The 23468-nt window shown below is 43.3% G+C and overlaps 1 protein-coding gene across 1 annotated transcript in view; it reads right to left on the reverse strand.

Moving 5' to 3' along the window:
* Positions 1–17859, reverse strand: part of STARD13 (StAR related lipid transfer domain containing 13) — a 260445-nt gene extending 242586 nt beyond the window's left edge. Inside the window, exon 1 of the mRNA XM_079778747.1 lies at positions 17572–17859. Coding sequence (XP_079634873.1) covers positions 17572–17695 — 124 coding nt within the window. The 5' untranslated portion in view covers positions 17696–17859. The remainder of the gene's footprint in view (positions 1–17571) is intronic.
* Positions 17860–23468: the final 5609 nt, after the last annotated feature.

Consider the following 23468-nt stretch of genomic DNA (forward strand, 5'->3'; position numbering starts at 1 on the left):
AACAAGGAAAAAATGGTAATAAATTATCTAACCCTACAACTCAAAGAGTTAGAAAGAGAGCAATAAGAAATGCCCAGCATAAGCAGAAGGAAGGAAACAATAAAGATCAGAGCAGAAATAGATGACATAGAGACCAAAACAAAATTTACAAAACCAAGAACTGGTTCTTTGAAAGGATAAACAAGATTGATGAACCTCTGGCCACGCTCACCAAGAAGCAAAGAGAGAGGACCCAAATAAACAAAGTCAGAAATAAAAGAGGTGAAGTAACAACTGATCCTACAGAAATACAAACAATTATGAAAAAACTAGAGGCCAGGTGCACGAAATTCAAGCATGGGGGCGTCTCCTCAGACCAGCTTCACCCTCTCCAATCTGTGACCCCTTGGGGGATGTCGGGCCTAAACCGGCAGTTGGACATCCCTCTCACAATCCTCAACGCTGGCTCCTAACCACTCACCTGCCTGCCTGCCTGGTTGCCCCTAACTGCCCCCCATGATGGCCTGGTTGCCCCTCACTGCCTCTGAGTGCTGGCCTGATCACCCCTAACTGCCCCTCTGCCAGCCTGGTTGCCCCTAACTGCCCCCTCCCTCCCAGCCTGGTCGCTCCTAACTGCTCCCCCCCCCCCGCCAGCCTGGTCACCCCTCACTGCCCCTCTGCTGGCCTGGTCACCCCAAGGTCACCCCAAACTGCCCCCCTCTGCCAGCCTGGTCTCTAATAACTGCCCCCGCTGCTGGCCTGGTCACCTCTTACTGCTCCTCTGACAGCCTGGTCACCCTGAACTGCCCCCCCCTGCTGACCTGGTCGCACCCAACTGCTCCCTGCCAGCCTGATCACCCGTCATGGCCCCCTGAAGGCCTGGTCACTTGAGGATATGTTTCCATTGATTTTTAGAGAGCTTGGAAGAGAGAGGGAAAGACAGAGAGAAACATCAATGTGAGAGGGACACTTCGATTGGTTGCCTCCTGCATGAGCCCTGACCTGGGCCCCGGCCAGGGAGGAACCTGCAACCTAAGTACATGCCCTTGATCAGAATCGAACCTGAACCCTGCGGTCGGCAGGCCACGGTTCTATCCACTGAGCAAACCCAGCTAGGGCAGGATATGACATTTCTTAGCCCCTCCAGCAGCAGACCTTAGTTTTTCCTCCAGGAGTGAGGTGGAAAAACCCTAGATCACCTTCTTGGATTCTTATTACCCAAGTTACCAAGAACACTGCGAGTGGCTGCATACAGGGAGCTGAGCCAATGAGCGGTCCGAAAAGGTGTTTCCTCTGAAGCTCATGCACAGAGGCCCCCCCTGCATTGTGTCCGCTGGGCTGGGGGCATGCTCCCTGCCCAGACGCCCTCCCTCCCTCCACGGCCAGGGTGCCAGATGCTGGCCTTGTCACCGGGGCGACAACACCAGCGTCCCGCCCCGGCCGCTATCTTTGTGATAAAGTGATGGTTAATTTGCATATTACCCTTTTATTGGATTAGATTCTCAGGCCATACAAAATTATCAACTTAAAAATTAGCCTGCTATATTTGGTCATAGCACCTTCTCTGCTTACCTCAAAGGACTTCTGTGAGAACCTACTGATTATAAGCCACTGTTATTTCCCTTAATGGAAAAATACTTAACTGTAAAGTGTTACACAAACATTCATGATCATCATCAATCAACATGATTATTATCATGGGGACCCTGGAATGCCAAAATACTGGTCAGCTTCCATCGATTACACCTCTTGGTAACTTTGGGGCAATACTAGGCACAGAGTTCTGAAATGGTTCCACATTGTCACTATGACACCATGAACAGTTACCCATTTCTAAGTGCTAGACGGGGATTATGGTATGGATCCCAGAATCATAAGGATCTCACAGTTCTTGCAAGAAATGTGAATTATGACACTCACAAATTTACACAGCTACAAGTAGTAGTTGTGTGCTTCGAACAAGTTACTTAACCTACGCCTTGGTTTCCTCATACATTAAGTGGGGATGGTATTGATACCCAGAATCACTATGTACAATTATGTAGGCTGTGGCCAGCACAGCAAGAAGCCAAAAAGGGGCATGGAGGTTGAAATTCAGCCTAGGGTTCACTAACCCAACCACACCCCCTGGGGCTGCATTTTCTTAGAGGGGAGAACTGTTTTCTAATTGTTTTTTTGTTCATGAGCCTCGAGAGGAAGCCTTTTTTCTAAACAAAAGCAAGCTGCTCTGTGTGCTAACAGTGACCCTGGTAGTGCTTGTCCTGAAGTTTGGCCATCAAATGAGAAAAATGTGTTAAATCCTTAGTACAATGCCTAGCATATGATAGGGACTAATGCAGGGTAGCTGTTCATATTATAACAATCATTAATTCATTTGCTCAACAAGCATTCATCGTGCACCTTCTGTATCTCAACTTCTATGCTAGGGCAATTGGACTGTCCACAGTGAATAAGACATCCTTTCCCTGCAGGAGATTATGACCTAAGCACAAATACAGATACATGAGGAATTCACTATATTTGACTATTGATATAAGAGACCATGTCCAGAGTTGTAGGAAGGGCTATAGGATTAAGCCTTGGACTGACCTGTTGGCAAAGCCACAAACAAGTTCCAGCTTAGAGGGCACAGCCCTCTTAGCATAATTAAGCTTGACCTTATGAAGCTCCCTAGATCCTATCTGGGTAGCTAATGGGCTGTGGGAGGTGCAGCAAGTGCTGCCAAAACAAGTGAAACTCACAAGAACATTGTAACTATGGTGACCACGACCTTGTTTACCTCTGGCTATAAAATAAAGCATCAACTTGCCTTCTGGATCTCTCTCTGTGGCCTCAGCCAGGCACAGGAGATCCACCGAGCCCCAGTTTATTCTCTTTGTCTGTCTTTTCTTTAATCCTTCGCCATACCCCTTCCCGCCTCAGACTCACCGAACACTTGGCTGTGCTGGCCTGGCACACAGAGTGATACCTAGAATTTGAATTTCTGAATTCTGATGACTGTACCATTAAGGATTAATTTACTCCTACAAATTTACTATCTATAAAGTAGAAGTTGATAGGGCTCTTTGATTAAAGCTGTTTACATATCTCATACTTCTTCTGTGTTCAGAGCTAAGCACACAGAATGGGTTCACCAAGCCACTGTCTCTTGTTTCTTTTTCTATATGGACTACCATCAGTGTCCACCTGGGTGCCAGGGCATTGCTGTCAGGCAGGTCTACTTTCTTACAATATGGCCTAGAATCTGCTGATGAGGGACAGAATCTGCCTACTCATTTGTGTTACTATTCAGAACTACAAATACATTCTTGTTTGAAGTAGCTTAAAAACAAATAACAATTCATATGCTCTTTTTATTTAATTACCCAGAAAAAACTTTGCATTAAATAATGAACTTAACTTTCAAACAAAGGAAAATGTCTTTTTTTACATTATTAAATGAGGATATCTATGCACAACTTCCATTAGCAAAGGGATATTTAATCTATGTAATTTCTGAGACTAATCTCTGGTCAGCTTTTGTGTTCTTCACCAAAAGAGATGGATGTAATAACAAAATAAAATGTTGGCAGATATGTACTGGAAATCCCTGGTGATAAATAATAGGTTTTATTACTACTTCTAATTTCCTTTTCTGAGTAAGTACCCCTAGGTAAAGCCTACACAGGAAATATCCTTAATGATTTTAATAGCAGTTGTTTAATAAAATTAATCTATTATGCCTATTGCAAATAAATTTTTAATTAAGAAACAGCTTAATTAAGTTCTCAAAACAAGCCTTGAATCTGAAAATCTAGCCTTCCAAAAATTGTAATTTGTCCCAATTTCCTATTATATGTAAGCACTGCAATACTTGAAAAAAGAAAGAAAATATTTGCTTCAATATATGTAATAACAAAAATATAGTCATTATAGCTCTGTAAACAGCAGTAGTAGTGTTATTGCCTTATTTCATAAAGTTGCTGTCAAAATCAATAAACAATACAATAAAACAAACACACTTTCTCTCTTAGGGGATCACCTTCCCCAAGAGCAAGGGACACAGAGAACGTGAATTGTACATTGTAGATGCTCAAGGTCCCTTTCAGATCTAATATCCTGTGACTTTACACCAGTAATGGCGAACCTATGACACGTGTGTTAGCACTGACACACGTAGCCATTTCTGATGACACGCGGCTGCTGAGGCGGCCACATGCCGAGGATGAAACATTTGCTGCTCCTGAGGATGAAACATTTGTGAAATAATGTTTTTTCCTCAAAGTGACACACTACCCGAGTTATGCTCAGTTTTTTGGCAAAGTTTGACACACCAAGCTCAAAAGGTTGCCCATCACTGCTTTTCACATTACTTTTATCTTACTTAATTAACCAATGAAAGTGAACTTACAAATCAAGGCACGATTCTACAAGAGGCTGGATGAAGGCCCAGCTATATCATTTTCTAGGCCTAGAACAAAATAAAAAATATGAGCCCTCCATTTAATAATTATTAATAACTAGAAGCCCAGTGCACAAATTTGTGCACAGGTGGGGTCACTCAGCCTGGCCAGCGATCGGAACCCATCTTGCTCAGTCCTGATCAGGCCAATTGGGGCCGGGAGGTTGGCCAGCCACCCTGACTGGGGCTGGCCGGCCAGGGGTAGGAGCCACAGGAGGTTGGTCGGCCATGGGAGGTTGGCTGTGCGAGTGCACTGACCACCAGGGGGCAGCTCCTGCATTGAGCATTGCCCTCTGGTGTTCAGTGCACATCGTAGCCACCAGTTGACCGGTTGTAACAGTCACTTAGGCTTTTATATATATAGAAATCAAGATGGTAACAACAGAGCATTAAACCAAGTGCAGGACCCTTCTGAGCCCTGTCTGAGTGTGGTATAGCCCAAAGACTGTTGAGATGCTATAGGTTTTTGCAGGTCCTGGACTCCTAGCTTTTCCCCCTTCCTTCTTTCTTCTCCAATTCTGCAGATGTAGTTCTACTAGTAAATAAAAGAAAGTACCAGTTATAAGTTGCTGCTGTTGATAAAGGCTAGGTAAACAAAGCTGCATGGGGAACGACACTGGTAGGTATATTTCTGAGGTTCTTACCTTTCTCTGTCAGAACGTCCTATAAAATGCACACAGAAAGGATACTACTAGTAAAAGACTTAGGACATTTAGTTTCCTTTGGATGCATGGCCTTGTTTTATAGACTCACTAGAGACCCGGTGCACGAATTCGTGCACCAGTGGAGTCCCTTGGCCTAGCCTGTGGGACTGCACCAAAACCAGCTCTCTGACATCCCCTGAGGGGTCCCAGATTGTGAGAGGGTGCTGGCCAGGCCAAGGGACCCCATTGGTGCACAATTGGATCCAGGAGGGACCACAGGAGGGCTCCAGGGCATGTCCAGCCTGTCTTGCTCAGTCGCGATCTCGACTGGACCCCAGGAGCAAGCTAACCCACTGGTTGGAGCGTCTGCCCCCCGGTGGTCAATGCACAGTCATAGCAACTGGTTGACCGGTCGACTGTCTGCCCCCTGGTGGTCAGTTCACATCATAGCAAGCAGTTGAGCGGCCTTATCATATCATTAGCATATTACGCTTTGATTGGTTGAATGGACAACTGGACGACCGGACACTTATCATATTAGGCTTTTATTATATAGGATTGATCTTTAAGCTAAATGGGGCCTAGAGATTAGTCCAAATTCTATCATTTTAATTAGGTCTACATCAAATCCCATTTAGGCCAAGGGCATGGGAATAGATTTTTGGTTGCACAGCTCTAAAGATGATGGTGATTTTGATGAACAAATCATAATTGATGACCTTTTAGAAAGATGAAATGTTAGTATAATGAATGATTCATGCTATAATGCTAATGTATTTACACAAGATGCTGCCAACCATGCTAACACCATATGAAGTATTTGATTTTTTTTTTTATCCCAGTCAGAGCGAAGAGAGTGAGGTTACTGTCTGAGCACTTGGAAATCCCTGAACATGGGCTCTAAAATGGGTTCATAAGATATGAGAACAAGGCAGATGAATCCAGGTTTGAAGAAGGTGGGTGATTTAAGGCTGGAGTTAAAAGCATTGTTTTACCAGGAAATATGTCTTTTCTGCTTTATTCTCCACTGTTGTTTGTTTGTTTGTTTGTTTTTAAATAAACTCTTATCCAGTGTTTATTATGGGCCAGACACGATGCCAAATGCTTTAAAAATATTAACTCATTTAATCCTCATAGCAACCCTATAAGTTAAGTACTATGCTTATCCTCCTTTTTAAAGATGAGGAAAAAGAAACATTGAGATTAATTATGTTGCCCAAGGACCCACTGCTTAAGTGGTGGAGGCAGGATTCAAACCCATGTAGTCTTGGGTCCAGTAGATGCTCTTAACTAGTAGATCATGATGCCATGTCTGTAATCTTCCATCATGCCCAATGCCACTAACCCCACTCTCCTCTACATGGTTGTATGAACCAAAAGTAAAACAATATGCATTTACTACACAGGGCATTCTATGGTCCTAACAATATAGCCATAGCTATGGCAAATATTTATATCAACATTATGACTGAATTGATGATAATTTCACAGATACTAATTATCATTACACAGTTATAATTGTATACATATGATACTATCTCAAATAGCTTCAATCCCTCTTCCACCATTATAGTGCTACTCTAAAGGATTATGAGTGCATTTTTTCTTTTATCATTATTGCTTTGATTGAGATTTAAGAGCTAGAAATCAAACACTTAGCGCAAAGTTTCTCTTCTTTCTTCCTGGAAAGAATAAAATAAGACAATGGTTGAAATATGTAAAAGCTTTTGTTTGGTTTATTTTCACTCTAACAATTGCTCCTCTTTTATGTCTATTGCTTATGAAATGTTTCTGGGAACTAAAATAAATATGTAATTTATTACAAGACTTTGGCGAGAATTTGTGGCTAGGAAAGTGCAATCCATCTTTGGTTTTGGAGAGTTCTGTGATCAATACAACTCAATGTCAGGCAAGAGGGAAGCACTATCCTGCCATCTCTGTGACTTCACTGTGACAACCCTTGCATTTTCATGCAGCGGTACTTTAGTATAACTGACACTGTTACACCTCCCAGATATTCAATCAAATATTTGTATTTTTAGGATATTATCCTAATGATAAGTATCAAATTTAGAAAGCACTTTCTGAACCTGGAAATGTTTCCATTTTATCCAGTTGGAGAGAAGATAAGCAGCATATGATAAAACAATCCAATTTAATGTCATTTCTAGTAAATATATTAATTTTCAGGATGTTGCAGAACCATTATCTCTATTGTTCATTTAATTTCCTGTATCAAAAGGAGAAAGAAGTATTCAATTCAACAAACACATTATACCATAATGGCAAATAGATGAAACATCATGTATCACACCAAATAAATGAACCATAGAATTCTGAAATTTTTGTTTGAGATAAAAATGTTACTAAAGAAATATTTTGCCTGAGAATGTAAGATGGCTTGACACAGCAGATTTGCAAATACAATATTATGTAGTCATGACACATTCTATAGTGTCCTTTGAAATTTCTGGAAGTGCTCTATTTTTAGTTACATAGACGAGTTAAGTGATTTATGCAGAATAATAAAATTTGTGTCCTTTGTCAGGATAAAACCACAATACTAAATTAATATCCTGTACTATAGTCCCAACATGTTTTGACAAGGATGTTTTTTCATAGCTCAATAAATACTTATTGATTAACTACAAACATGACAAAAATGTTTATCACTTGACTGTTTTAGGACTAAACATTTAAAGATCTGGAAAAAAAAAAAGCTCAGAAATAGTGCTTTCAAAATACTTTTGTTTTCATTTTGCAATGTCACTAAACTTGCAAAAGGGCAGAATAGAAATACACTGTTAGATGAACTCCCAGAAAAATACAAGGTCTCTAAGCAATGTTTTTCTGTATAAGTTGTTTTGTTCAATATAAGATATAAAAAGCACAAAGGAGGTGTGTATATTAATTTCATAGACTCCAAGTCAAAATGAAAAAATTTGTGACTGGCAAAAATTGAACCAAATAAACTTCTTAGGGAAATCTAGCTAACAAGGTTTGTGTTTCTTATTCAGAGTAACCTACCACCAGCAGCCAATGAACATCATTCTTTATTCTAGTTTCAGGAGGAAATTGTGTTAATTCCAAGGGTTAGCCAGTATATTTGCAGAGAGCTTAGGCAAAATTTAAGTTATGTTCCTTGCCAACACGAAAATATAAAATGTTGTTATCTATTTTTCACTGAGAAATTTCCCTTCATTCAACCCTGTTATAAGCTACCAAATAAATAATAAATCTGTCACAAAAGATTATTCAATAGAGCACTACTATTGTTCTATCATAAGAATGCTGAATTATTTTAAAGTATATTTTTTATAGTTGACAGTATTACAGATATCTCCCAAGAACACTGAATTTAGTAACAGTATAGGTATTTTTCTAATTCCCCAGAAACTTACCATGTGTATAGTACAGTGTTGTACAGAAGTAGGTTTACAGTTGTTTGTATGAAAAATAACACAATAATACAAGAATGAGATCTGTGTTTCCCATACTCACAACTGTAAACCTACTTTTACTCCACCCTGTATATATACTAGTAATTCACAGCTTACTATTGTGCTGTAAATAAAGGACGTCCTAGGAGTTATCCTTGGGGTATTCCTTTTATCTATATACTAGAGGCCCAGTGCATGAAATTCGTTTAGGCCCAGTGGGATCGGGCCTAAATGGGCAGTTGGATATCCCTCTCACAATCCAGGATTGCTGGCTCCCAACTGCTCACCTGCCTGCCTTCCTGATTGCCCCTAACCACTTCTGCCTGCCAGCCTGATCACCCCCTAACCACTCCCATGCCAGCCTGATTGATGCCTTACTGCTCCCCTGCCAGCCTGTTTGCCCCTAACTGCCCTCCCCTGCCAGCCTGTATGCCCCTAACTGCCCTCCCCTGCAGCCCTGGTCACCCCTAATTGCCCTCCCTTGCAGGCCTGGTCCCTCCCAACTGCCCTCCCCTGCTGGTCTGATCACCCACAACTGCCCTTCCTTGCAGGCCTGGTCCCTTCCAACTGCCCTCCCCTGCTGGCCATCTTGTGGTGGCCATCTTGTGTCCACATGGGCGCAGGATCTTTGACCACATGGGGGCAGCCATCTTGTGTGTTGGAGTGATGGTCAATCTGCATATTACTCTTTTATTAGATAGGATAGAGGCCTGGTGCATGGGTGGGGGCCAGCTGGTTTGCCCTGAAGGGTGTCCCGGATCAGGGTGGGGGTTCCCTTGGGGCATGGGGCAGCCTGGGCGAGGGGCCTGTGGTGGTTTGAAGGCCAGTCATGCCCCCCGGTGACCGAAGCAGAGGCCTTGGTATCTGGGATTTATTTATTTATCTTCTACAATTGAAACTTTGTAGCCTGGAGCGGAGCCAAGCCTTCTGCTTGCTTCGTTGCGGCAGCCATTTCTGTTGGGATTTATTTATCTTCTATAATTGAAACTTTGTAGCCTGGACTGGAGGCCTGGGCCGGCCAGGGTGTGCGGAAAGCTTGGCTTCCTCCATCGCCGGGGAAACCCAAGCCTCCCTCCTGCTCTCTCCATGGCCGCAGCCATCTTGGTTGGGTTAATTTGCATACTTGCTCCTGATTGGCTTGTAGGCGTGGCTTGTGGGCGTAAAGGAGTGATGGTTAATTTGCATATTACTCTTTTATTAGATAGGATTATTGAAACTTTGTAGCCTTAAGTGGAGGCCTGGGCCAGCCAGGGCAGGTGGAAAGCTTGGCTTCCTCCATCTCTGGGTGCAACTCAAGCCTCCTGTTCTCTCCAGCTCTGTGGCTGCCATAATTTTTGTTGGGATTTATTTATCTTCTATCATTGAAACTTTGTAGCATTGAGTGGAGGCCTGAGCCAGCACGGGCAGGCAGAAAGCTTGGCTTCCTCCGTTGCCAGGGAAACCCAAGCCTTCTTCCTGCTCTCTGTGGCTGCAGCCATCTTGGTTGGGTTTATTTGCATATTTGCTCCTGATTGGCTGGTAGGTGTGGCTTGTGGGTGTAGCAGAGGTACGGTCAATTTGCATATTGCTCTTTTATTAGATAGGACTAGAGGCCTGGTGCATGAAATTCCTGCACTGGAGGGGGGAGGAGTCCCTCAGCCTGGCTTGTGCCCTCTCACAGTCCAGGACCCCTCGGGAGATGTCTTGGCAGCCAGTGAGGAGCCCAAATCGGGGCCAGGTGCCATGCTGCTCGCAATCATCCTGGCCTGCTGTGCCTGCTGCTGCCACTCAGTAGTGCTGCTGCGGATTTGGGAGAGAATCCTGCCACCACAGCTGTGCTCACTTGCTGTGAGCCTGGCTTTTGGCTGAGCGGTGCTTCCCCTGTTGGAGCACACTGACCACCAGGGGGGCAGTTCCTGCATTGAGTGTTTGCCCCCTCGTGGTTAGTGCGCATCATAGTGATCGGTCATTCTGGTCGTTCCACCGTAATGGTTGCCTAGGCTTTTATAAATATACTAGTGGCCCGGTGCACGAAATTCGTTCATGGAGGGGGCAGTTCCCTCAGCCCAGTCTGCACCCTCTCCAATCGGGGACCCCTTGGGGGACATCCCTCTCACAATCTTGGACCGCTGGCTCCAAACCATTCACCTGCCTGCCTGCCTGATCACCCCTAACTGCCTCTGCTTGCCTGATCACCCCTAACTGCCCTCCTTTGCCAGCCTAGTTGCCCCCAACTGCCCTCTCCTGCTGGCCTGATCTCACCCCCAACTGCCCTCCCCTGCCGGCCTGATCTTGCCCCCAACTGCCCTCCCCTGCCAGCCTGATTTCATTCCCAACTGCCCTCCCCTGCCAGCCTGATCTTGCCCCCAATGGCCTTCCCCTGCCAGCCTGATCTCGCCCCAACTGCCCTCCTCTGCTGGCCAATTTGGTTCTAATTGGTCAGTTTCTATGCCAGCAAGTGTCAAAACCTCCACCTCCTAGGCAGCTATTGGTTCCTCACAGTTGACCCAGATTTGGTTCTAATTGGTCAGTTTCTATGCCAGTCAGCATCAAAAGCTCTGCCTTCTAGGCAGCTATTGGCTCCTCACAGTTGACCCAGATTTGGTTCTGATTGGCCAGTTTCTATGCCAGTCAGCGTCTCTGGGCCTATCAACGGGGCCTGATCATAAAGGTGGGGCTTATCAGCAGTCCCAGTAGAGGCCAGGAGAGAAATGGACACAGGGCTGCTGGCCAGGCTCTGAGGTAAAGAGCAAGTGCTGGTCAAAAGCTGCCTCAGAAGCTACAGATCAGCCCCTGCTTCTCTCTTCAGGTCTCTTTCCGGGCCTGATTCAAAGCCCCCTCAGCAATTGCTGCATGGTCACTGGGCCTGCAGCCAGTAGTCAGCGCTGGGTCGCCATGGCAACTCAGCGCTGACTTCTGGATGGTCAGCCTTTGGTTGTGATCGGTTGTTACACCCTGGCTCTTTATTACAGAGATAGTCTTTTCCTAAGTATCCAATCCAGTCCAATCACCCCCAAATTTATCTCTTTCCTCCTAAATCTATACTTGGAAATACAACTCATTGACTTGTAATTTTAGATGTCCAATAGGCATCTGTGCCCTAATTTAGCCAAAGGAAAACATCTCACTCCAAAAAAACAGTTCTGTTCATAATTACAACATGCAAATCTTCCAGGTGTCCCCATCTCAGCCCATGGCACTACAAACCTAGGATCCCTTGATCCCTCACCTCCAGCAACCAATGGGTCAGCATTGCTGTCTCCACTTCCAAGACATATTCCAAATCTGTCCCTTTCTCTCCATTTCCATCACTGTCACCCTAGTCCATGTCACTGTTTCTATCTCACCTGGACTACTACAGTGGTAATTTATTTGGGTCTTGTCACTCCTTGGCTTAAAATTCTTTGCTTCATATTTCACATAGAACCAAATCCACACTTTTTGCTTTGGCAACAAGGTCCAATCTGATTTTATAATCTGACCCAACCCATACTTGTGACACCTCCTACCAGCAACTCATACCACCTTTTTTCCTCATTCTCTGGATACACTGGCCTTTTTATTTCTGTACCTGTAAGACATCAAGCTCATTCCAATCACACTTAAGCAAAGATGTTTCATAGGGGTTTAGAATATGCCTTGTACTAGACACACACTTCTGTGAGTTATCATATGATTATTATGTAAATCAATGGTTTTCAAACTGGACTTCCCATTGAAACATCTCTGGAACTTTAAAAATGCTGATCTTCAGGCCCCATCTGAACTCAGTCCAAATCTCTGGGAAGCAGCCAGGGCATTCATATTTCTAAAAGGTTTCAGATGATTCTACATGCAGCTAAGGTTGAGAACGCTGATGTGTGATGTGCTCTCCTTCTCTGATTTTAACTGTATATTTACTTGATTTGAATTTTTTTGTTATTATTAATATAGATCACATTTATATGTACTCCTATTTCAAGAAATGCTAAAAAAATAAATCCTGACAAAGTAGGATGGCCTGTTTTTATACAGTAAAGTGATAATAAAAAAAAGAAGGTGGTACTATGAAATACATGAAAAGGATCAGCTAGTATCATTCTATACTTTTTGATATCATGGAATACAGTTAGATTTTTAAAAATATTTTTATTGATTTCAGAGATGAAAGGAGAGGAAGAGAGAGATAGAAACATCAATGATGAGAGAGAATCATTGATCGACTGCCTCTTGCATGCCCTCCTCCTGCAACTTGGGCATGTGCCCTTGACCGGAATCAAACCCGGGACTCTTCAGTCCTCAGCCAATGCTCTATCCACTACGCCAAACCAGCTAGGGCCACAATTGGAGTGTGATAAGGAAATTTTTATGGCCTATGTTCTATTCTTGATCCTATTGTGCATTTAAGTCCCAATCTCATATTTACATCACATAAAAGGATGCTACTGTTGACTTTGAGACTGAATGAACCTGTTTTAACATGACAAGAACTCACTGAATTTTGTTGGAATTCATGTTTCTTGCAAAACTCAAATTTTTCCAGTATTTTAAGTTAGTTTCTGCGATTTTCAACTGGTGTGCTGCAAGAGTTTTTAAAACATGTAATATCTGACTATTTACTCAGGGGCACTAGTACCTCTTTTCCCTTAGATTGTCAAATTAAAGAATGATAACAGCCAACACAATAATAGCTGACTGGTGTGAATGAATCAAAATTATACCTATTTTTTGTCGAAGGCAGCAAAAACTATAATATGTTTTTTATAATATATTTTTGGTGTGCCTCAGAATTTTAGTAATTGGTTTATGTGTGCCATGAGATGAAAAAAGATGAAAATCACTGAGTTAGTTTATTCTTGGCAGCAATATAATTCTTGTGTCTAAGATAAGTTATTTTAAATAAGACTATAAAATACATCAGAAGACTTGGACATCAATTAGTTCATAAGCTACCTAAATATTTGTATATGAGTATAGAAGAATCAAATATATGGATTAAATTTTCATTAAAATGCAGTAGGGATTTAAAATAAAGGAGCAGAAAGCTTTAGAAAACTCATTTTTATTTTCTCAGACCTTAACTTTTGAAAAATAGTTCAGACTTCTTACAAAACACCAAAAGCTAAAGGGTATGTTTATGCCTAGAGAATTTTAATGATGTTATAAAAGCTAAGAATTATCACCAAGGATGACTGATTAGGGATCTAGGGGAGCCAAGAGAACCTGTCTCTCACCTACCTTGAAAAAAACCTGCATTTAGGCTTTATGACAGCATCTCATTCTTGCAGTCCTAGGCTTCTTGTATCAATGGCAGTGGGCAGGACATACTATAAGGGGCTCTGACAAGCTAGAAGTATGACTCTCAGTTCCCAGTCTCGATAAGCCCATACACTGCCCAGCCCCAGAGGATGATGAAGGGACAAGTTCTTTAGGTGTCAGGCTTGTCTCTATCACTCCAGGAAAAAAGAAAGAACAGATAACTCAGCTAACTTTGTTCATTTTTAAACTAACTGCAGGTGACAGAGAACCTCACAGAAAGGATTTGAGGTCCAGGTGTCCCCACAAAGCCTATGAAGGAGGCAGTGTGGTATAACAGAAAATGAGTACAGATGGCCCTTGACTTCTGACAACTTGAATTAGAATCTTGCTTTGAACACCAAGTTTGTCGTCTAGGGAATAAGCAACCATTATCAATATTGAGATGATAGGTGAGAAAAGCTCTTGCTGACCCTTATGAGGACTGGAGTCTTGGGAAGTTAATAAGTATGCATTGGCAAAAAAATGCCACAATCTGATGAAAATTTAGCAGCTACTACAGAATTGGAACGCTCAAGAGCTCAATATTAGTTTTTTAAAAAATATATTTTATTGATTTTTTACAGAGAGGAAGGGAGAGGGATAGAGAGTTAGAAACATCAATGAGAGAGAAACATCAGTCAGCTGCCTCCTGCACACCCCCCACTGGAGATGCGCCCACAATCAAGTTACATGCCCTTGACGGAAATTGAACCTGGGACCCTTCAGTCCGCAGGCTGACCCTCTATCCACTGAGCCAAACCAGTTAGGACTCAGTATTAGTTATTTGTTAAATAATAGCTCCCTTTTAAACTTGTGTAATGAAATGAACAAATTCAAGCATCATTCAGATCTTATCCTTCTATTGGTTTCATTATTTGTGTCATTGTGACATATGTTCAGAAATGCTTTTTGCAATTATGTATAATCCCTTCCTTTCTATGCATGGCCACAAAGCACAGAAATCCACAGGCTACATTGTGTTTAAACAGTTCTACTTCTTGTCTCTCTGTTTCTTTGACAAGATAGCTTTTCATGAAGAGAAGTGAGAGTGTGTTAGAATAAGGATTTCTTTCCTAGGGATGTACAAAAAGCAAAAAGAGAGAATCAAATAACCTTCAGAACTCTCTAGACAACAAACACAAATTTGTTATAAAGCACTTTGAACACTGTTCTATTGACTAAAGATAATAAGAAGATAATTTTAGGGAAATTAAAAAGTCCCAGCACAAAACTTTTATCTGATAGAAAATGATTTTTTAAAAATTAATAGCCTCATATCATCTCTTCGATCAGTGGGGGAGGAGGGTGTACATTCATATTATAGTTGGTTTTTCTGATATTGTGAATTAACCCATAAAAAGAACACTTTTACAAATGAAGAATACTTGCACCTAGAATTGATGCCAACATTAATACCTTAAGTATTTCAATGTCTCATGGCCAAAATTCCATATTTCAGCTACCTTAGCAAGAAAACTCCAAAAAATCAATTTGCATCTAAAAGCTCCTTCATGGAGTTGGCTTGGTTTTTGTGGCAAGCATCCCAGCTGGCTTAAAGGAGCAGAAGGAAGCCTGCTTCACAGAGGATTGTTTGGTCCCAGTTGAATAACCTGCTGGCATCTGCTGTGAGCAGAGTGGTAAGCAGATTATTGGTAAGCAGATATTAATATTCTGATCAAACATTTTAAAAACTCATACTGCCAATTAAAAAAAATAACTGCACTATTCTTGGAGAACTTATATTTATCATTCTGAAGCCACTTTTAGCCTTAATTTCTACATATTCATAATCTTAAAATCTGTATCTATAGTTTATTTCCCAGAATCAAAACTTTTTCTCTTCACTGCCTTAATTAAACTGCAATGTCTACAATCCATGTGAATAAATGGCTTTCCTGGATAATCTCAGTGGTTTTAAGACTTTACATTACGTCTCTTCCTTCCCAGATTTCCTTTTGAAAAAGACAGTGCTGCAGTCCTCTGTGACCTCAGCTGCTATAAAAACCGAGCATAGCCTTGGCAACCATCCTGGAAAGACTTATTGTTTCCTGAAGATCCATTGATTTAACAAATCTAGCAAACTTAAATAACAGAAGCTATGAAAGAGACACTTGCAGTAGGCATTCTGAAGTTATGAAGCAACAAAAGTTTACTAGACCACAAAAATTTCTCTAACACCATTTATCATGTAGATTATACAATTTAGCACAGTAACAGGAAAAGCTATTAATTGGCATGAATTGAGGTCTGCAATACACATACAGGTCTTTAAAAATCAACAGTCAAAACTACTGAGTTACCACAACTTATTTCTGGGTCCAGAGAGAAAAAACAATTTTTTTTAGATGCTTACTAAATGAGGCCACTCTGTTGGAGAGAAAATGCGGAATTAACTTCTTATGATGATTACATTGAGTGTTGGAATCATCTGTAATCACTACTTCTAATTTGACCAAATAGATTGATAAGGATCTAGTACTCAAGGAGAGAGAGACTCTAGGCATCAACTGCCAGATGCTGTGAAGTTGATGGGATGAGGTGCCTGCTTGGGTGTAAGGTCAGCACATCTAGCAAACCACTCCTACAGTTCTACAATGAGGGAAAAGGGGAGGACCCCAGAGACGGTAATGCGTCTCTTTTCACCTCTGGCATCTCTTCCCTCAGTCCAGGGTTCATACGGTCTTCTTCTCTAGAACTCTTTTCTACCCCTGTGGTCACTGACCAACTCAGGAGATATAGCTGGAGCGATGAGAGGCATCAAGGTTTAGAGACTCCACTCGTGGTCAGCTCAAGGCCCTTCCAAGCACACTTACCCCAATTCCTGAAACATCTTCCAGAAGCTAGTACTTGGGTAAAGTGGTCCTAAATCCTCTCACACTGCCTAGTAACTCTTCTGTGCAGTAGGTCCACTTTCCCTTAATGGGGCAGGTGGGATGCAGTGACTAACCAGATTCAAAGCCCCAGCTAGGGCTCTGAGAAGACTCAGACCACTCCCTACATCTGTGGCACCACAAGCAAAAGGTTCCATGAAACATGAACAGAAATAAGGCCACAATGTGCAGGCCAGGAGAGGTGATCAGGAGGGGGCTGGCATTCTGACTTAAGCAAGGAATGTTAAGGATCTCTTGGCTCCCAACAATCATCTCTTCTCTTCCCCGGATTCATAGGCAATGGATCCCAAAAGGAAAACCCTCTTTTGTAACCTCAAAGTGAGGAGAGCCTGATCCACAGCAGGAGATATAGTTGTGGGGAGCTACTTGCACTAACAAGGATCCACCTGTCCTTTCCCAAATCCTACGCACAAATGTCTGGTCTCCCAGAGTTTGGGATATGCTCCTTAGCCTTCTCTTCCTTCTCCCCCCCACACACGCAATGGACATGTTCCATGTGGAAAAGGCAGCGCTGGGCGAGGGGCAGCCCTCCTGGAGGGCCACTGGGGCTGCTTCCTCAACCATTCAGTGGACTGAGGGGGCTAGCAACAAAGCAGCAGCCAGCCCCGATGAAGTGGCCCCTTCAGCACGGCTCTCCTGGGCACCTCTGCCCGGCTCCCAGCCTCGCGCAGCGCCCAGCCCGGCTATCGGCGCGGGCGCCCGGCAAGGCTCACACCCCTAGGGCGCGCGGGCGTGCAGCAGGCAGACGCTCTGGGCACCGGGAGGGTGTGCGCACCGCCCGCTCCACCCAGCCCCGGGCTCCCAACCCTGTAGGGGGGGGGGGGGGGCGTAAAGCTGCGGCTGCGGTGTGGGCCGGAGCAGGCGACCGGGTGGGTGGCGACTCCTCCCGCCCCTGCGGGTGCGGAGTCTCGGGCACCGACCTGCCAGCCTTCTCTCCCGGACGTTTGTCCACAGCAGGTCCCAGGCTCTGGCTGTGGAGTCCCGCAGCTGCTCACTGATGGACCGCCTCAGCTGCGCCTGGACAGGTTTCCGTTTGCCGGTCATGTTAGATCCGTCTTCATAACTACCCGGGGCTCCCCGCCGCCACTCCCTCTGGCCGCCGCTCACACTCCGGGCGACTGGAGAGTCCAGATGCCGGACTGGGACTGAGGCTCCGGACCCGCCTCCGGCGCGACGCGGTGGGTGGGCGGCCGGTGCCGGGCCTGAGCGCGGTGCCCAGAGCGCCCCGGGGTTACACTCAGCTCCTTCCACGCTCTGGCTCCACTCCTGCCCCGCTTTCCCGCGGTCCGCCCGCGCTCCTCCGCTTCCTCTCCCTCCCCCTCCCCCAACTGTCCAGCGCCCCGCTCCTTCCCCGGGAGTTCTGTTCCCTCCCTCCTTCCCGCCTAGCCCAAACCCGACAGCCTGGTCCCAAGGACCCGCTGACGGAGTTTCCATCCCATTTTAAATTCCCTTCAGAGATCAGGGGCTGTACCTTATTCCTCCCATTCCTGGGTAGTTTCTATTTTTGGTCTTAGGAACTTCCACCATCACAACCAGACAAAAATGTTAAACCATGTCATAACTAGTGCTTATAATAACTCATATTTTTTTCCTGAAATCAGCCACTCAGTTTTGGAGGATTTTATTGGAGTATAGTGTGGGTCCTCTAGTATTATATATTAATTTTTCCTGGTTTCATCAATTAAGTAATAATCTGGCTGGAATCTATAATCAAATTTAGATGGCTTAGAGAATCAAAATATAACTATAGTTTGGTCATTCTGTAGGAGGATAATAACATGTAAATATTAAGGTCAAATCATGGGATCCTACAGAAAGTAAATTTCTGTGCTCTGGTAAAGCATTAAAATCTGTATGCAGTTTGAAAAGTATTATGAAAAAAAAACACTAAATCTGAAAAAAGAATTTTAAGGTATTTTAGTCAATAACAGAAAGTAGGCTTATCATTAGAAATTAGCTTATTCCTGCAGGAAAGAAAGAGGAAATGTGCTGGCCCTTTAAAAAATCACTGAGGCGGTGGCTTGCCAGTTATTTTCTGGGCGCCAAGCCGCACTCACAGGTGAAGTCAGTACTAGCTCAGACCCCACAGTGCCCTGCTGCTCTCAGGTTTTGCTTCTAAAGTTCTTGAAGAACCTTAGAGAAAGTAAGTATGACATTTGATGTATCTCAACGATGTGATTAATTTACATCTGAAGTTTCGTGAGAGGAGCTAAAATATTTCAAGAGAATTTCTGAATTATTTAATACAGTAAAATTGCTTAAATCTCAATTCTTTTTAGATGTCTTTGTACCAGACTGCCAAGTAAGGACCAAAGTTTACTTAGCTGGTTTGTCATTTTTGTATGTTGTTGTTTGTTGGCTTTTTAAATGATAGGTGCTCCATGTAAACTTTGAAAATTAAAGGAAACTATCCAATTCTTCCTCTTTATATAAATTACCACTGACTCAGGAGTATAAAAAACAGCTAGCTACCTGAAGTATTCCCTCTGCAGTTATATTTTTTATTATCTTATTTTATTTTTATTCTGTTATTTTAAATATTCAAAAATGTTCACTAGTGAAACATTTCAGAATGAGTAATAATTGAGCTTTTATGTGCCACTCTGGTAAACCTTTGAAATTGTCAGTTATGAAGCAATAAGTCATAGATCAGAAATGGACTTGAAACTATGGCAGCCAATTACAGACTAATCCAGATTGCTTTCTGGACCTGTGCCAAATACCCTCTTGAGTACATCCTCTGTTCTGTATGCCTGTCATGGTAACAGACCGCTTTGCAAGGAACAAGATCTGTGTTATCTTGAAGTGACTGCTGTACAGTTTAACAACAAAATGCTTCACGATTGCATTCCCAGGGAATATGTGTATTTAACTTGTAAAATAAAGCATCTCTAATTGTATCAAACTGAAGCAATAGTTGTAATATTATGTACACAGGACTGATCAGTGAACTCTAAAGATCCTGGACCCCTATTATTTTCTAATTCAGTACATATTTTATATTCAGGAGCCACAGATTAGGGGTTTTCCTTGAATAACTACTTTGAAGAAAAAATCTGGCATTGCAAATTGGTTTAGTTCTACTGTGGGAGGGCCTAGAAGTTCAGGACTGTCTGAGAGAAGCTAGATGAGACTGAAGTGATATGCTCAGAGCAGGTGCTGCCTGAGCAGCTTGTACCATGATCTGGCTGCTGGTCCTGCTGGAGAAAATCTCACAGCTGTGCAGAGACAGCCGCCACAGATGTAAGGTTTTCAAACTCAATGGAAACCTGGGAGTCTTTTATACAAGCCTTTAGACAGCAGCCACTCCTATTTTCCACAAGCCCGTTTCAAAGGCAACGCTTAGATAGGACCCCTTCCCTTCCTCCCAGGAGCCTTCACCTTGAGCAGATGACAGCACTGCTGACTTAGGAGGAAAGAAATGAGGCAACTCCTGACTCCTGCTACCATCTTACCTTCCTTCCCATCACAGGGGAAGCGGTGTGCATCTCTTCTTACCCAAGACCCAGTCCTTGACCCTGCGTGCTCTGCTAACCATTTTTTTTCTCATCCCTACAAGGATTTTGCTACATCAGTTATTTCCTTTCTCTCCTATAGTATTAACCCCTCCCTCTCATAGGCTCAATCCTTAAGTCTCAGCCTTCTTTAAACCGAACCAAAACCAAAGCAAAGACAACAACAACAAAGCATGCTGCCTCTGCCATGTATCTCTTGGGAAAAAATTCTTCTATCAACACTGCAATCTGGTCTCCCTCACTACATCATGGAAATGCGTCTTGCCAAGGCCACCAATAATTTTCCGATTGCTAAATCTGATGGACATTCCAGCTGTTTTCCTTTCTGGAGCATGTGGATTATGGGACCCTGCTGATCATTCCCTTCCTCCTGACACTGCCTAGTCTCCTGACTGTCAGGCTATACCCTCCCCTGGGTCTTCTCCTCACACCATACTCCATATGGCCTCAGTGTCTGTCCTCATAGCTCCTCTTCTAATCCCTCAAATGATGACATTTCCTGGGCTTCATTCGTCAGCCCCTTGGAGCCCCTCATTTTTCCTCAGGCTTCAGCAGCTCCGGGTGACCATTTTCTTTCCCAGGGGTTCAACCCTCACCTCTGAAGGCCCAACTTGTTAAAGACAGAAGGACTCGTGCCCTTTAAGAGTGAGGCTGGAGGCAGAGTTGATTTTGGCAATATTTCTACCCCTCAACACTACCTATTTATAGTCTTGTATTGTGGATTAAATGAAAACAGTCCACATGGCACAAATAAAAGATTCAATCAATGCTTCCATCAATACTATTATTATCACATCTCCATGCTGTCCAAATCTTCCATGAGCCCCTACAAGGGGCCTTTTCTGAGTCACCTCATAGAATCCAGTTTAATTTCTTTATAGAATTTATCACTCCTGCACATTTTCTTATTTATTTATTTATTTATTTATTTATTTATTTATTTGTCTGTCTCCCAGGCCAACCTTGAACATTGTGAGAGCAGAGGCCTTGTCTGTCTGATTAACCAGTATGTCACCTAGAACAGTCCCTGACAGTCTTGCTCAATAAAAACTTATAGAACAAATGAATGATAGTGTTCTAATGCCATATATCATTTGCCTTATTAATGGATATTTCTAAAATGTTCCATCTAAACCTACTCTTCTTTTTCTATTTATGTTAGCCAAATGATGCTGCCACCCATCTAGTGTCCAAGATAAAAATTTAGAAGACATTCTGTGCCGTGCCAGCACAGCCAAGGGTTTGGCAAGCCTGAGGGAGGGTGGTGAAGGGTGTAGAAAAGACAGACAAAGAGAATAAGCTGGGTCTAGGTGGATTTCCTGTGCCTGGCTGAGGCCACAGAGAAAGATCCAGATGGCAAACTGAGCCTTTATTTTATTTTATAGCCAGAGGTAAACAAGGTAGTGGTCACCATAGTTATAATGTTCTTGTGAGTTTCACTTGTTTTTGACAGCACTTGCTGCACCTCCCACAGCCTATTAGCTACCAAGATAAGTTCTAGGGGGCGTCATAAGGTCAAGCTTAATTATGCTAAGAGGGCTGTGCCCTCTCAGCTGGGACTTGTTTGTGGCTTTGCCAATAGGTCCGAGGCTTAACCCTATAGTCACTCCCTACATCTCACCCTTTTTTTTATTTTTAAGCTACTATAATTGGAGTAAAACATCAAGGACAAAGCTCTGACTATTAAAACAATAACAAAATAATGCCAATGCAAAACCCAGACATGGCTATTAACAAAACAATGCCAATGCAATACAGAAATAAGAGAGAAATCAAACAACAGTAACATCTTTCTACTAAATGCAAGTTTCTTTTGCTGATTTACTCAGAGTCCTCAAACTTGGCTGCGCAAGAGTTTGCAGAAGACTGGCAGCTAACCAATGCTAGCATGGCCAGAAACATTATTGATGGAGTAGCTTCCACTTCCTGCTTTTCTGGGTCTCAGCTGTTAACTTCTTCAGCTGACCCCATGTTGGCACCTTGGTCCCTTGCGTAGCCTTCATCATCTTCCTTTTCTACTTTGCTGTCATTGGGGCAACTCTCAGTCTTTTGAATGATGGGACAAGGAGCTTCTCTGGGTCTATTGTGGTGATGCATGTATTGCTCTGGCACCCAGATGGGCTGCTCTGCTCCTTCTGGAAAGACACAAAACACAGTCTCTTCCCCACATCATTACTGAATCTGGTAAAACTCTTGTCTGGTTTGTGCATCCTTCCACCGGGCGAAGTCCGTGGAGGCTATTGTACTGGAGGAGTGATGCCTTTCGGCTGCTGTACAACCCTCTGCATTGTAATTTAAAAAATGTAACCCATAACATCCTTCTCCCCCTTTTTTTGTTCTTATAGTGCTTAAGAGTAGAATTGGCTCTTTCCGATATTGCCTGAACCCTGATCTATCACCCCAGGGAGAGCTTGCCAATCCTGTGCTTCCAGGGGTGGCATGATTAAGGTTTACTGAGCCAGCTGGAAAGGCTGCAGTGGGGTCAAGGACAAAGACCCTACTGTCTGGTGGGACTGGGGCTGGCCCTGCTTGAAGTTTCCCTGCCTAGGGGGCATTGGATGATCATCAATATCAGTCTTGGAGTGGCATTCATTTGCCCAATGCTTTCCTCTCCTGCATCCTGAACATAGCCCAGGCTGCTCGTTTCCACTCTCTGTAGCCTGACTTCCGTTTCTAGCATTACAGTTTTTAGCAAAATGCCCTAGTTTGCCACAGTTAAAGCAGCCCCATTTCTTTTTATGCTGACCAGCAAGTAAAATCTCCTTTAATGCAGCAGCTAATACTGCTCCTTGAACGTAGCTGGTCCAATGTCAGCACAAATGCAAATAAAATACTTCCATAATAAGTAGTCTCCTGGTGAGAGACAAACCTTTGTGACAATATTAAGCCTCTGGTAACCTTCCACTATCCATCTTAGTTCCCCTGCCACATTCATCCATTCCCTTTCAGGAGTGGGCTCTAGGGAGTCCCGAATCAGGGACTACAAACTGAAAGTAGAGAGAGGAATTCTCCCTGGACCTTTAGCTATATAATGATCTCGAAGTTGTTTTCGTACCTTCTCCCATGCCTCTACATTTACCTTTCCTTCCTCAGGAAACCATGGGCAGGTTTTACTTACAAAATCCAATAAATCAAAAAGCTGTTGATACACAACAGCCCCGTGCTTGGAGCATAACCTTAAGCATGGATACGTAATTTCCCATGTTTTACACCTAGCTATTACTAAACTTCGCTCCTTACCTTCGTTTTTGCTTTCTGCACTTGCTTCACTGGAGCGTCCTTTCACCTGACAATTGCAGTTC

The sequence above is a fragment of the Cnephaeus nilssonii genome (genome assembly GCF_951640355.1).
Source record: "Cnephaeus nilssonii genome assembly, chromosome: 8".
Classification (NCBI taxonomy): Eukaryota; Metazoa; Chordata; class Mammalia; order Chiroptera; family Vespertilionidae; genus Cnephaeus; species Cnephaeus nilssonii.